General features: G+C 50.3%; 1 protein-coding gene across 1 annotated transcript in view; it reads right to left on the reverse strand.

Annotated features, from left to right (window-relative positions):
* The window catches only part of GALNT17 (polypeptide N-acetylgalactosaminyltransferase 17), a 500,518-nt gene that overhangs the window by 22,318 nt on the left and 462,298 nt on the right, over window positions 1-15,902 (reverse strand). Inside the window, exon 9 of the mRNA XM_008257969.4 lies at window positions 6,178-6,273. Within this exon, the coding sequence (XP_008256191.1) occupies window positions 6,178-6,273 (96 nt within the window). The remainder of the gene's footprint in view (window positions 1-6,177; window positions 6,274-15,902) is intronic.

Genomic DNA, 15,902 nt, shown 5'->3' on the forward strand with positions numbered 1-15,902 from the left:
CAGGAGCACGCTGGGAGGTATTTGTTAACCTGCAGAATGCAGGCTCCACCCTCCGTAGATCTGAGCTGAACTCAGGAACAAGCATTTGAGATAAATTTCCAGGTGTTTCTTAGTGTCCGTAAGCCCCACCTGAGATGTGCCTGGGAAGCCTCCGTCCTTCATCCGGGCCCTGGTGCTCTGGCCCTGTTGACCATCCTGGACCGCCAGCCTCAGCTCTGACCCACCACTTGCTGCACAGTCAGCACTCTGGACAGCAGCTCAGCTGCAGGGACCTGTGTGGACCGCTTAGGAGCCTCAAGGGAGCTAGGGAGGCAGGAAGCTGCTACAGTCAACCCTGGGCGCCTAGGGCAGCACTGCCTACCTGCTTCCTACCGACAGCTCTGCCTCTCAAGGAAATCAGATGCTGACGCTGGGGAGGTGGAGCTGATGGGCTGGAAGAGGCAGCAGTTAGGAGCCTGGCAGTGGGGGGTGACTCTGTGGCCAACTCCCCGTGGAGCAGCTGGAGCTGCTGGGTCTTCATACATTTGCTCCAGCTTGGGGATCAGCTCACATGTGGCCCCAGGAAGGCCAAAACCAGCTGCTGGGGTGGGGGTGGGGGTGTGGACCTCCTTACACAGCATCACCCGCCTATGGTGCAGCAGCAGCTTCCACTCCCAAAGCCTGTATCCTGTATCACAGGGCTGGTTTGGGTCTCAGCTGCTCTGCTGCCAATCCAGCTTCCTGCCAATGAGCCTTGGAAAGCAGCAGAACACAGGCCGGGTGCTCTGGCCTCTGCCACCACGTGGGAGACTTGGATGGTTTGGATAGAGTTTTTTTTTTTTTTTTTTTTTTTGACAGGCAGAGTGGACAGTGAGAGAGAGAGAGAGACAGAGAGAAAGGTCTTCCTTTGCCATTGGTTCACCCTCCAATGGCCGGCACAGCCAGCACGCTGCGCTGATCCGAAGCCAGGAGCCAGGTGCTTCTCCTGGTCTCCCATGGAGTGCAGGGCCCAAGCACTTGGGCCATCCTCCACTGCCTTCCCGGGCCATAGCAGAGAGCTGGCCTGGAAGAGGGGAAACCGGGACAGAATCCGGTGCCCCGACCGGGACTAGAACCTGGTGTGCGTGCCGGTGCCGCAGGTGGAGGATTAGCCTAGTGAGCCGTGGCGCCGGCCATGGAGTTCTAAACTCCTGGGTTTGGTCTGGACCAGCCCCAGTCATTTGGGGAATGAACTAATGAATGGGAGATCTCTTTCTCTCTCTCTCTCCTCTCTCTCTCTCTCTCTCTCATTATCTCTGTCAGACACACATGTCCTATCTCTCCCCCTCTCTCCGTCATTCTGCCTCTCAGATAAAGGAATAAATCTTAAAGAAAGACCACCTGCTCCACGTGCTTAATTAAGGCTGTACCCCCATCCTTGACATTCTATTTGAAAAGAAAACTTAGGCTCCAAGAAGGAGCTGATGTTTGTCTGATTCAAATCAGTAACCAGACACAGCCGTGGCTACTAAGGAGCTGCCGACAGACGCTTTGGAAAGGAAAGTCTCTCCACGTGGCTGGGAACCGTTTCTATCTTGTGGCCAAACACATGTGGCAAGACAGGAAATGACCCCCCTTGGTGCCGACTTCATCCCTGCTTAATTGCTGTTTGGTGATCAGTTACAACACAGAATCCATTCATTAAGCTAACAGTGTCCCTGGTGCACCTGTTGCTTTTTTCCCGCCCCCGGGAGTTGCCTGGCTGAAGGAGCTAAGATCCTGCCATAGAACTTGGTGAAGCTGTTTAATAAGATGCCAAGGCCTGTGCTGGGTGGGCGGCTGGAATCCTTGCCAGAGCGAGCAGGTTTGGGGAGGGAGGAAGCCTTGATGAGTGGCCCGAGAAACAGCCTGGAAGCTGGCAGCCCAGCCAAGGGGCCCCTCTAATTCAGAACATGAGGTGGCACAGAAATGACATTTGATCTACTTGAAAAAAAAAAGGAGCTGATGGACAGCAGCCAGGGCCCACTTGGAGGCGTTCGTCCAGGAGTTGGGAGAGCAAGGCAATGCCTAATTTGGGTGGTCCTCCCATCATCAGCTATGTGGCAGGAGCATGCTTTTTTTTTTTTTTTTTTTTTTGAAAAGCTCTGCGTGCAGATGGAAGAGAGAGGAATTCCAGCAGTTTCCCGACAAAGACTAGGGCTAGGCTGTGGGGGCCACAAAGCTCCCAGCAGGGAGGGACCCTGGTGCTTGGCTCTCGCCTGCGAAGGGGTGAATAGGTAGCCATCTTCACCGTAGAGGCTCCTGGTAAACACTGACCATGCCGCCATAGACATCTGGGCATTCCTGCTGCCTCTGTTTAGCAGGTGGCCACTGGGTTGTGCCCTGAGGGAGGGGATGTACAAGGAGTAAAAAAGACGGATGAAGAAGGTCAAGTTCACAGGGGTCTTCAGCAGACTGTGTGTGGAGCACCACAAGGGCAAAGGGGGCGTTCTGGGTGCTGGGACGGAGAGGGAGGGCAGAGGGTGCAGGGAGGAGGTGGCCACAGGACCACGGAAGACAGACACGGCCATTGTCAAGCCCTGGACCTCAGGCTGAGCCGAGAGCTTCCTGAGAAGCTCCTAAAACCTTGACCCTGAGAGGTCCAAAGCAGAAAAGAACTGCACAGAGCTAGGAGACCCTCGGGTCCCTGGGAGACATTCACCAGGCCTTTTTCTTTATTTCAGTTGCCACTCACAGGAGAAGGCAGTTTTCTCAGGCCACTTCTTTTTAATATGTGCTTTTAATACATGTTTATATATGTACTGACACCCCCCCCCCACACACACAGGGGGTTGGTTGGGTCTGTTGGTTCTGCAACAGCTGGGGCTGCATCAAGCCAAAGCCAGGAGCCAGGAATTCAATCCAGAGCTCCCAAGTGGGTAGCAGGAACCCAACAATTTGGGCCACCACCTGCTGCCTTCCAGGTGTGCACTAGCAGGAGACTGGCATCAGGTGCAGAGCCAGAACCCAAACCCCAGCAATCTGATATGAGGACTTGGGTGTCCCAAGTGGTGTCTTAACCACTACGGCCACTTTTTGATCGGGGGTATAGCTAAATGGGGTATCCTCTATCATGCCGCGGTTGGGTTGGTACGTACTCAGATCAAATGTTACTTATTCAATGTTACTTATTCAAAAGACAGGAAGAGGAAGCCTGGGAGGTAAGTGCTCTCCTAGAGCTACTCCTGGAACTTCCCAAAAGGACGGTCAAGTGCAGCAAAAGGTGGGTTAGTGCTGGAATCCGCCTGGCTCAGCACCCAGACTCCAGCCTCCTGGGTAGGAAGATGTGGGTGTCACAGGTGGGGTGCTCTGGGCCCTGCCCCATTCCTGCTGGGTTCCCTTTAGGCTCTTCTGTCCCGGTACCCTTGGTCTCCATCCCTTCTTCCAGCAGTCCGGGCTGAGGCTAGCTGAGGTGGTGATGGATTTTAATCTCTCTATTCCAAGACACAACTTCTTAGACAGTCCCCCACGCCACCCCCACACACACCGCCATCTCTGGGTTGGTTGTGCCCATTCTAAACATCTCATTCCCTCCTGAACCCCTCAGGGGCTCCCCATACCCTCAGGACCAAGTCCCAACTCAGCCAGCCCCCCACCAGCATCTCCTAGGGACCATGAGAGATGCAGATGCCAAATCAAAGGCCCCACATAGGTGGCACCCAGGAGTTGGTCACACACGCCTTGCAGGCACAGGCGCTACACATGCAGTATACAAAACACACCTGGGGCACACCTTACCAGGCCTCTTACCATCTGCGTCTCCATCTCTCCTCTGCCTTATCCCTCAGCTCCCCATTCCGTCATCCACTCTGAGCCCCAAACGCTTGTCGTCTGTCATCTCCCAGCACCCAGGGCTGCACTCCTTGTGCTGTGGGGTCCTGTCTCTTCCCGACCCTTTAACTGACAGCAAGGATCTGCAGTATCATGCTATGTGCCTGTATATAGCTGTGAGGAGCGTTTACCACAAGATCAAGAAGGATGAGGGCCCTCTGCGACACTCACGGAAATGTCACTGCAAGATAAGTTAATTTGGTGCAAGGAAACCTAAAATCCACGCAATTTCTTTCCACGGTACATATTTCCACAAACTTTTGAAGACACCCGCCCCCCGCATGGATTTCAAGGTGTTTTTTCACCTAAGCAAGCTTACTTTTTAATTCCATTTTTCCATCAGTTTTTGGAAGTAGCATCCTATTTGTTGAGTGGCTGAATGAATGAATGAAGATATGCATTTGATTCTTTGTCCATACTGCTTTGCACACTAACCCCGGGACAGGAGCAGGTATGGGTTTCCCGTCATCCCCTGCTTCCCACAGGCACTGTTAGCCAACTGTATACAGAAGTAGAGCTCAATAAATGAAAATGAGTTAAATGGATTTGAATGGAATTGAAAATGGTTGGCTTGTGCTGCAGGGTTGGGTTCTGCTTTGCTCACAGCCACTTTTCTGTGCCTCAGTTTCCTCGTGCTGTCTGCCTCCCCTCCCCCAGAGTTCCTGCAAGGATCCAGTGACTCACGATTTGACCATCCACCTGCTGACATGGCTCATCCACCTTCAGAGAGAGGCTGAGGGTCTGGTCTGTGAGAACTGTCCACACTGGCAGCAGAAGGAACACAATGGTTGTCTTTCCAAGAGCCGGGCTCACTGGAAAGCGAGACAGCCATGAAGTGGGAAAATTCCATGAGCCATGTGCACATGTGGGTCTGTGCGTGTGTGTGTGACTGGTGAACGTGACCCTGCATGTGAACACACATGCTGAGAGAGCAAGAGAGGTGGCATCCTGCTCAAGGCTTCCACGTATAAACTCAGACCCAGGGAGAGTCTGTTTTAATTTTTTATGACTGTCAGGGCTGGCATCCCATAAGGGTGCCGGTTCGAGTCCCGGCTACTCCACTTCTGATCCAGCTCCCTGCTGTTGCCCTGGAAAAGCAGTAGAAGATGGCCCAAGTCTTTGGGCCCCTGCACCTGTGTGGGAGACCCAGAAGAAGCTCCTGGCTCCTGGCTTCTGATTGGCCCAGTTCTGGTTGTTGCAGTCTTTTGGGTAGTGAACCAATGGATGGAAGACTTTTCTCTGTCTGTAGCTCTGCCTTTCACATAAATAAAAAATCTTTAAAAAAATTTTATGACTCTCAAGCCCGCTGATATTTTTGGATGCGTTTCCTCCCAATATTATAGAGTTTGTGCAAAGCTCTTTGGAGACACCTACAGATACACACACACACACACACACACACACGTGCATACACACCCCTAGTCAGCACAAAGTTGCCCAAGGAAATTCGTTCACCAGGGTTCCATTTGCACTTGCTGGTTAACCATCTGGCACTCTCTCAGGAGATCTTGTGAGTTTGCTGAAACGCTCCTGCTAAAGGTTTCCTCTTCTTCCAGTACTCACGATCCAGCTATGCCTACCGACAAACCAGTGCCGGTCTTCCAGGGTGGGCGTGTCACTCAGGTTCCCAGGCAGCACCTGTTCCGTGTTTCTTGGAGGCGGTACACAGGTATATGAGGTTGTAACGACAGCATATGCTCATATGGTTTTTTTTTGGACAGGCAGAGTGGACAGTGAGAGAGAGAGAGAGAGAGAGAGAGAGAGAGAGAGAAAGGTCTTCCTTTTGCTGTTGGTTCACCCTCCAATGGCCGCCACGGCCGGTGCGCTGTGGCCGGCGCACCGCGCTGATCCCATGGCAGGAGCCAGGTGCTTCTCCTGGTCTCCCATGGGGTACAGGGCCCAAGTACTTGGGCCATCCTCCACTGCACTCCCGGGCCACAGCAGAGAGCTGGCCTGGAAGAGGAGCAACCGGGACAGAATCCGGCGCCCCGACCGGGACTAGAACCTGGTGTGCCAGCGCCGCAAGGCGGAGGATTAGCCTAGTGAGCCGCGGCGCCGGCCTTCATATGGTTTTTATTTACAGATGAGCAAGTGACTCTGAGGCTTATTCACATCTTCCTTTCAGGATGAAACAGGCACACGGATCCTCTGAACACCTGAACAACCATTCACGAATCCTCTCCTTAGTTTCTTTAGAGCAACAAACAGCAAGCGCCCCTCACCTTCTCCATAAGACTCAGAACAGATAACGGCTACCAAAGGCGAGAGCGGCAGAAGCTTCCAGAAGTCCTACAAGGCCGCTGTGGGCCGGTGACTTTACTCCCTTCCTGGGCAGAGATGGGTTCCTACCTGTGGTCCCCAGCCATGGCACGGGTACAGTATTGCTGTGTGGTTCTCCAGCGGCCCCTGGTCCAAGCACACATCTTTCGCCTTGTTGTTGCGAAGCTGCAGGAAGAGACAAGACATCATGTCAGAGCTCATTTCCAGAAAATTCCCCTCTTCAACCAGCTGGCCTCCCACCACGCCTGGGTTCTGATTTCACGTTGGGAAAGCCACAAGACCTCCCCAAGTGAGGGCCAAGTCTCAAGTCCACAGGGTCATCACTGTAGGCAGAAACACAAAGTCCTTGAGCGGGTGGCATGGATGCAGCCACCTGTGTGTGCCCTGGGTGCACTGTCCCCAACCCTCACAGTCCCTCCTCTGCCATAATAGAGATTCTTAAGGGTGAGCTGGGAAGAGCAACACTGGTTACCCACATGGGAGGTTTCCAAGCATCTCAGGGAAGCCTGAGATGGGGCCTGTGATATATGAACAAATTCTACATGGCCTTGAGCACCAACACGGGCTTTAGTCATCCCTGGACTCACAGGCCAGCTTCTTGGTTGCGGCATGGAGGCATGAGCAAGCAAGCAAGCCCTCTGCCATTGCAAAGAGCGCTAGCAAGATTGAGCCACAGACTCAAAAAATATTTATCGAATGCCCATACTGTGCCAAGTGCTGTCCTAGGTGTTTGGAACACACCTGTGTGGGGGGGGGATAGACAAGTGTCCCTGTAATGGCTTGGAGAACACCTTGGGTGTCCCCCAAACGGCCATGTGTTGGAGGCTTGATCCCTGATGTGTTAATGGGTTAAGGATGGAAATTAATCCCATAAGGGTGTTGGAGGATGACTGGGTTTGATGAGGTTGTTAGGGTGGAAGCTTTATGACCAAATCCTGGTGGCCTTAGGAGAGACTACATAGAGAATGATTGTGCTCTCTGATTCTCTCTCTGCTTTCCAGTTTCCGTGTAATTCCTCCACCATCACCAGCCTCCACTCTCTCGGACCCCTGGCTACTGGGCTGTGAACCTTCACGACGGCAAGCTGAAACGAACCCTCTTCATCCTAAAGCTCCTCTCAGGAATCTGTGATAGTGATGGAAAGATGAGTAGTTCAGTCCCCAAGACAAAGTCCCTGAACCCGGCTGTTTCTCTTTGGAAGTGAGTGGGAACCTCCCTAATTCGGTTCCCCCTGGCTCACTGCGGCTCTGTCTCGGCTCTCCTCCCATCCACCACCCCACGAACTCCAGGAGTGAGAAAAAAGCCTGGTTGTTGGGGTTTCCCCCATATATATTTATAGTGCACCCCACAGATTATAATCTCCATAGGAATCAAATTACCCAGGGGTCAGTTGAAAAGACAGGTTCAAGCTGTGTGGTGGTTCGGGGGAGTGAGCATTTTTTTTACAGGAGTTTAAAATAATTTTACGTTTATAAGGATCACACATCTCACAAAAACACCTAGAAAAATATAAGCAAGATAACAGTGGTTCAACATCTTTTTTTTTTTTTTTTTTTTTTGACAGGCAGAGTGGACAGTGAGAGAGAGAGAGACAGAGAGAAAGGTCTTCCTTTGCCATTGGTTTACCCTCCAATGGCCGCTGCGGCTGGCGCACCGCGCTGATCCAAAGGCAGGAGCCAGGTGCTTCTCCTGGTCTCCCATGGGGTGCAGGACCCAAGGACTTGGGCCATCCTCCACTGCATTCCCGGGTCACAGCAGAGAGCTGGCCTGGAAGAGGGGCAACCGGGACTAGAACCCGGTGTGCCGGCGCTGCAAGGCGGAGGATTAGCTTAGTGAGCCGTGGCGCCGGCCTCAACATTTTTTCATACAAGCAATTTTTCCCCCCAGTTTTAGGACAATTTGATTTTGTTCAGTTTTGGCTGTAATGAGCAACTTGATGGACAAAACTTGGTTCACATTTCAGATTTTCTTGAGAATAAAATCCTAGAACTGGGGTTGCACCTTAATGTCCTTAAAACATGCCTGCCAGCTGCTGTCTGGGAGGTTGGAACTAATTCCTGACTAATTCACACACCCTGTCTCACCATTTAAAAATACTGTGTTTTGAGAAGGGAAGAAAGACCCCTTGTCATTATAAATTTACCATTAACAGTGCGTTGGAATGTTTAATGTTTAGCAATAATTCTCCTGTTTGAGAACTGTCTGTCTACCTCCCAATTGGGATCATAAGTGGTTTTGTTATAGATTTGCCAAAACTCTTTACATATTAAGGATAGATGAATGTGTTTATGGCATATTTCTTTCACATCTTTTTTTTTCAGGTTGCCTGGCTTTAAAATCCTGTTTCTACTGCTGTTGCAATGAATTCTATCACCCAGTAATTTAACAAAGAGTTACCAAGGGCTTGCTAAGTGCTTGGCATGGAGCTAAACTTCACACACACCTGCACAAAACAGTCCCTGAGCAAATACGAGGAGGATGCCCTTGACCTTCTGGGAGTTCAGAGAGTGAGTCCTAGCCTTGTTCTCCTACAAGGAACACCCAGAAGCAATGCTGGCCAAGTTGTATTCCCCACCTCCGTGGAACATGGCAGCCACATGGGCTTCTGCCTTATCGTATGATTCTGCACATGCATGTGTTACACATGTGTGTGAGGGATTTCCCATAAACCAAGGCTAAAGGACAGGAGCCGGTGCTGTGGCTCAGCAGGTTAAGGCATTGCCTGTAACACCTGCAATCCAAATAAGTGCAGGCTCAATATTTGGATGCTGGGCTGGAGCTGTGGTGTAGTGGACTAAACCTCAACCTGTAGTCCAGGCATCCCATATGGGCACTGGTTCAAGTCCCAGCTGCTCTACTTCTGATACATCTCTCTGCTAATGGCCTGGGAAAGCAGCAGAAGATGGCCCAAGTGCTTGAGCCCTTGCACACAAGTGGAAGACCTGGAGGAAGCTCCTGGCTTTGGATTTGCCTAACTCTGGTCATTGTCGCCATTTGGGGAGTGAACCAGTGGATGGAAGATCTCGCTCTCTCTGTCTTTCTCTCCCTCTGTCTGTAATTCTACCTGTCAAATAAATAAATAAAAACTTTAAAAAATCTGCATGCTCCACTTTCTGATCCAGCTCTCTTCTAATGTACCCCAAACACCCACAAGGGAGACTTGGATGGAGTTCTGGGCTCCTGGCTTCCGCCTGACCCAGCCACAGCCATTTGGGGAGTGAACCAATGGATGGAAGATTCTCTCTCTCTCTCTCTCTCTCTCTCTCTCTCTTCCTTTCAAATATATAAATACATCCTTAAATTTTTTTTTTCTAAAAAAAAGCAAAAGGTCAAAAGAAGGTGAGCAGAAGTGAGCAGGGGTCAGGGTCAGTGTGGGCCACGAGGATAGCCCGCGCTGACCAGGGGATTCCAAGCACAAGAACAGGAGGCCCATTGCCTGAGCGGGGGGAAGGGAGTGCCTCCCACACATGTCAGAGCTGGGGTGTCTCTCTTCAGAAACTGTTCTAAGATCTTCTAGCTGTCTCTCGCAAGTTCACGTGTTGGAAATATAATCTCCACGTTCCCATGTCGATGGTATTTAGAGGTGAGGCTTTTGGGAGGTGACAAAGATTGGATGAGGTCATGAGGTGGGCCCCACGACACTCTTGTAAGAAGAGGGAGAGAGAGACCTGAGCCTACAAGTCGCTCTGTCTCACCGTGGGCTGTCCGGATGCCCTCACCAGGTGCCAAGCTCGTGGCAGTACTAGGTTCCTGGACTCTCAGACTCCCATGCCGTGGCCTGGGTAAGCCTCTCACTTTAGAAAAGACCTGATCTCTTGGGGCCGGCGATGTGGCATAGCAGGTAGAGCCGCCACCTGCAGTGCCGGCATCCTATATGGGCGCTGGTTCGAGACCCGGCTGCTCCACTTCCCATACAGCTCTGTGCTATGGCCTGGGAAAGCAGTGGAAGATGGCTCAAGTACTTGGGCCCCTGCACCCAGGTGGGAGTCCTGGAAGAAGCTCCTGGCTCCTGGCTTTGGATTGGCACAGCTCAGCTCCGGCCGTTGCGGCCCTCTGGAGAGTGAACCAGCGGATGGAGGACCTCTCTCTCTTTCTCTGTCTCTCCTTCTCTCTCTGTGTAACCCTGACTTGCAAATAAATAAATGACTTGGCCTCAGCTATTTTGTTATAGCAGCAGAAAATGGACTACGGCACATCAAAGAGAGATGATTAACCATTTAACAACCAGGGAAAGGGACTTGTTCAGTGGGCCTGGGCTCCATGGGCCCCAGCACTGTTGTAGGGTGAGTCCACTGGCTGACCCCTCTCCTATTCCCCTGTACTGGGGCCCTGGCATGGCACAAAGAATGAGCAGGAGTGTGCATTTAAAAATACAACTGCCTGCATCATGGTTTACATTGTGTTGTTGTCTGATTTGATTAAAACGTTATTCATAAAGAATATGAAACGTAAAAAAGATATTCATAATGGTTGGATCTCAAATCCCAGATAACATTAGCAAAACTGAAATGTTGACAAGGAGAACAGGAGAAACTGTGTTAAAATTCTTTTTTTTTATTTTTTATTTTTTTTGACAAGCAGAGTGGACAGTGAGAGAGAGACAGAGAGAAAGGTCTTCCTTTGCCGTTGGTTCACCCTCCAATCGCTGCCGTGGCTGGCGCGCTGTGGCCGGCGCACCGTGCTGATCCGAAGGCAGGAGCCAGGTGCTTCTCCTGGTCTCCCATGCAGGTGCAGGGCCCAAGCACTTGGGCCATCCTCCACTGCCCTCCTGGGCCACAGCAGAGAGCTGGCCTGGAAGAAGGGCAACCGGGACAGAACCTGGTGCCCCGACTGGGACTAGAACCCGGTGTGCTGGCACCGCAGGCTGAGGATTAGCCTCCCACACCCTTGGGAGGCAGCAGCGAAGGCTGAAATTCTTGAGTCCCAGACACCCATGTGGGAGACCCGGATGGAGCTCCTGGCTCCTGGCTTTGGGCTGGCCCAGCCCTGGCTGTTGCAGTCATTTGGGGAGCGAATGTCTTGTCTGTCTGTCTCTCTTTGTGTGTGTGTATGTCTCTCAGCCTTTCAAATAAAAAAATGAAAATAAATAAATAGAAATTTAAACTCTACTTCTCTGTAGGGAGACCTGGACAAGCAGGAGAAGGCACGACACAGCAATGGCCCTAAAATGGCAACATGGGATACATCTGGGAATCGGGATTCGGAATACACTTTGTTTCCATCTTTATTATTTCCTACTGGGTGGACATATTGGATTTTTGATTTTTAAAACATAGGAATAAGCCGGTGCCGCGGCTCACTAGGCTAATCCTCCACCTTGCGGCACCGGCACACCGGGTTCTAGTCCCGGTCAGGGCGCCTGATTCTGTCCCGGTTGCCCCTCTTCCAGGCCAGCTCTCTGCTGTGGCCCGGGAGTGCAGTGGAGGATGGCCCAAGTGCTTGGGCCCTGCACCCCATGGGAGACCAGGAGAAGCACCTGGCTCCTGCCATCGGATCAGCGTGATGCGCCGGTCACAGCGCGCCGGCAGCGGCGGCCATTGGAGGGTGAACCAACGGCAAAGGAAGACCTTTCTCTCTGTCTCTCTCACTGTCCACTCTGCCTGTCAAAAAAAAAAAAAAAGCATATAGTAAAACATAGGAATAGTTGAACAAACCAACATGTGGTCTCTGTGTTATGTCCACAGACAGCACTGCATAGCTCCAGGAACATCTTTTATAGCACGGATGATGTGAACAGCAGTCCCTGGAGTTGTGCAGTGTACAGACTGTGCAGCTGTCCATGGCAGTCCTGGCCGCCTGCTGGCATTTTCCTGTGTGTCTTCTTTCTCTTTTAATACCTGTTGTTTCTTCTTTTTGTGACATTACTGTATATCAGTGGAAATTGGTAAAACAACTCAGAGGACCCATACACAAAAGAGCCTGCAGTGCCCTTACCAAAGATAACTACCTTCAAGATTCTTCAGTTGCTTCCAATCTAAAAGAGTAGCTAATCCAGTTTTATAGCCCCTAAAGCATTGTAGTCTCAATATTTTTCTCACGTCACTCAAGTTGTGTACACACCATTTGTAATGGCTTCAAAATATTCTAAACCAGGAATCTCTTGGATTTAACTAAACTTCACAAGAACGTTTATTGCAAAAAAATAAAATAAAATAAAATCACTGAGAGACGAACAATTTTACCCTTGAATCTTTGTCCCTATTTCAGATTATTTGCTTGGGGTGTGAGTGGAGGAGAAAGTATGGCTGTCATTAAGCTTTTTAATACACATGGCTCAAATGGCTTTTTAAAAAGCTGGTTTCTATTTGCTGGAGGATATGTGATTTTTCATATTTTCAAGACCTTGCCTATAAAGGACCAATGCACATTCCGAAAATGAATCTTGATTTGTTCGTTAGGAGGGAAAAAAAGGGCTGCCTCAAGGTCTTTACAATTTTACTTTGATTTCTCTTATTTGGAAAAAAGTTAAAATTTCTGTATGTTTTTGGACCATCTGTGTTCTCTCTTGTGTATGTAAATGACCCTCTTTGCACTTTTTTTTGTTTGAGAGGGGTTATTTTGCTATTTAAGTCGATTTTAAATTAGAATTGGTTTGTGGGGCTCACTACATCATAATGGCATTGTCCATTCATCTACAAGACTCACAGCACACACACACTGTTCCCAGACCGGCATTTCATTTCTCTATTTACATGATGTCTACATGCTTTTACTCTTTCTGAGCTCAAATCCATCATGGCTTGCTTCCATGACTTTCTTTTTTTCTTTTTTTAAAAAAAAAAAAGATTTATTTATTTATTTATTTATTTGGAAGGCAGAGTTACAGAGACGCAGAGGCAGAGAGAGAGAGAAGTCTTCCATCTGCTGGTTCACTCCCCAGATGGCCACAATGGCTGGAGCTGCACCAATCCGAAGCCGGGAGCCAGGAGCTTCTTCCAGGTCTCCCACGTGGGTGCAGGGGCCCAAGGACTTGGGCCATCCTCTATTGCTTTCCCAGGCCATAGCACAGAGCTGGATCGGAAGTGGAGCAGCCGGGACTTGAACTGGCACCCATATGGGATGCCAGCACTGCAGGCGGTGGCTTTGCCTGCTATGCCACAGCGCCAGCCCTACGCTTTTATCTTAAAGAAGAAAAGTCTAGGCAGGTAAGTCTCACTAAAAACTCCTCTGCTTCCAGTAAAGCTTCCTGCCAATGTGCACCCTGGGAGGCAAGAGGTGATGGCTCAAATACTTGAGTCCCTGCTACCCACATGGGAGACCCAGATGGAGTTTTGGGCTTTTGGCTTTGACCTGGCCCAACCCTAGCTGTTGAGCGCATTGGAGGAGTGAACCAGCAGATAGAATCTCTCTCTCTCTCTCTCTCTCTCTCTCTGACTTTCCAAAAGCATAATACCGATGACTGCTGGTGCCATTCACTGTTCTGCAATATTTACACAGCAGGGCCCACTTTGTCCTAGCAGCAGCCCTATGGAGTAGGTACTTCAGTTTCTTTGGTTTTATAGACAAGGGAACAGAAGCTGAGCACAACCACACAGCTGGCAGCAGGATCCAAGACCAGCAGGTTAGCTCCAGAGCCTTGCCAGGTAGCCACTACAGAGCCTGTCCCTGCAAGACACAAGAGAAACATTCCATGTTCCAGCTCAGGAGGGCCATCATGACACGCCCTGGTGCTACACAGTCTGTATGTGGTTGACTGCTTTTCTAGAAAGGCCAGCAAAGAACAGAAAATCCACTGTGGTTGCAAAGTGTAAACAGTCCAAGTTCAAGAGAGTCTTCTTATAGCTTTAGCCTGGCAGCTACAGGGACAGGCAAGTGGACCTGGAAAAAACTAGCAGGTGTCTCTGTTGGGTTGAGAACAGGGTGGGGCTCCCAACTCCCTGCTCCCTGGCCTGATGAGGTATCGCTCGTTCCAAATCAGAAACCCCAAGGCAAAGGTAGATGTACAAGTGTTTATGCAAGAACACTCTCAGCAGGGCTACTTAGGATATTTAAAAAAATAGAAATCAGGGGCCGGCGCCATGGCTCACTAGGCTAATCCTCCACCTTGCGGCGCCGGCACACTGGGTTCTAGTCCCGGTTGGGGCGCTGGATTCTGTCCCAGTTGCCCCTCTTCCAGGCCAGCTCTCTGCTGTGGCCCGGGAGTGCAGTGGAGGATGGCCCAGGTGCTTGGGCCCTGCACCCCATGGGAGACCAGGAGAAGCACCTGGCTCCTGCCATCGGATCAGCACGGTGCGCCAGCCGCAGCACACCGGCCGTGGCGGTCATTGGAGGGTGAACCAACGGCAAGGGAGGACCTTTCTCTCTGTCTTTCTCTCTCACTGTCCACTCTGCCTGTCAAAAAATAAAATAAAATAAAATAAAAAAATAGAAATCAGGGCAGGAGTCCAGTCTAGCCATCAAAATGCCAACCGAGACACCCACATTCTCTATGGGAGTATTTGGGTTCAAGACCCAGTTCTTGCTCCTGGCTCCAGCTTCCTGCTCCTGTGCACTCTGGGAGGCAGTGGTGGTGGGTCAGGTGGCTGGGCTCCTGTCACCCACGTGGGAGACCAGGTTGAGCTCCCAGATCCCAGCTCTCAGACTTAGTTCAGCTTGACTGCACCTGCTGCAGGCATTTGGAGAATGAACCAGCAAATAAGAAATAAGAGCATGTTCTCTCTCTCTCTCTCTCTCTCTCTCTCCCCAATACATAAATAAAAACTTAAAAACAATGGAAGCATCTACCTCTCAAATACATTAAAAATAACAGAAGCAACACAATTGTCGTTCTTTAACAAAGTACAGAAAACACAGAAGTGGAATTATTGGCAGCCATGAATAAGGGTGCCAAAAATGTTGATGACATGGAAAATACTCCCTGTATCTTAATGAGTAAAGTTTCCAATTAGTAGGCATCGTGGACAGCATGTCTTAGTAAATGTCTGTGTGTGTGTGTGTGTGCAAATACAGAGTGAAGAAGAGCATATGTCAAAATCTATATACATGCGCCCAGTGCTGCGACACAGTGGATTAAAGCCCTGGCCTGAAGCGCCAGCATCCCATATGGGTGCTGGTTCGAGTCCTGGCTGCTCCACTTCTGATCCAGTTCTCTGCTGTGGCCTGGGAAAGCAGTATAAGATGGCCCAAGTCCTTGGGCGCCTGCACCCACGTGGGAGACCTGGAAGAAGCTCCTGGCTCCTGGCTTCAGATCGGTACAGCTCCAGCCATTGCGGCCAACTGGGGAGTGAACCATTGGATGGAAAAACTCTCTCTCTCTCTCTGCCTCTCCTCTCTCTGTGTAACTCTGACTTTCAAATAAATAATTAAATCTTTAAAATACAAAATAAAATAAATCTACATCCTACCTACCTCTGGCATCACAATGCCCACCTCCAACCCCAGTGTCATGACCTGGACGCTCTATGACCTTAGGTCAGTCAAGCATTTTCTAAGGCTCAGATTTTTCTCATCAACAAAATGGAAATGACTGTTATTATTATTATTATTTCCAACATTTTCGAAAATGCATATTTTATGATTTTTTTTTGGAACAAGAAGCAAAATCCACTTGTTTGGCTGATCAGAAAAGTGACGGACCTCATCCTGGAAAATCCGAGAGCCTGTCTGGCCTTGGACAATAGCCGGCCTCAGCCCATTGGTAAGCAGTGGAAGCTCCAGTCCCTGCCTCTGTTTATGCCCAACTTCCTGCTCGATGGCTACACAGACAAGTCCCAGGGGAACGGCAGAGTCAAATGTCCCAAACACAGCTCATCACCCAGGATTTCTCAGACAGAAAAGCCTGCCACCATCTTTTG

The sequence above is a fragment of the Oryctolagus cuniculus genome, chromosome 19, assembly GCF_051225735.1.
Source record: "Oryctolagus cuniculus isolate XC-2025 breed Fujian yellow rabbit chromosome 19, ASM5122573v1, whole genome shotgun sequence".
Taxonomy (NCBI): domain Eukaryota; kingdom Metazoa; phylum Chordata; class Mammalia; order Lagomorpha; family Leporidae; genus Oryctolagus; species Oryctolagus cuniculus.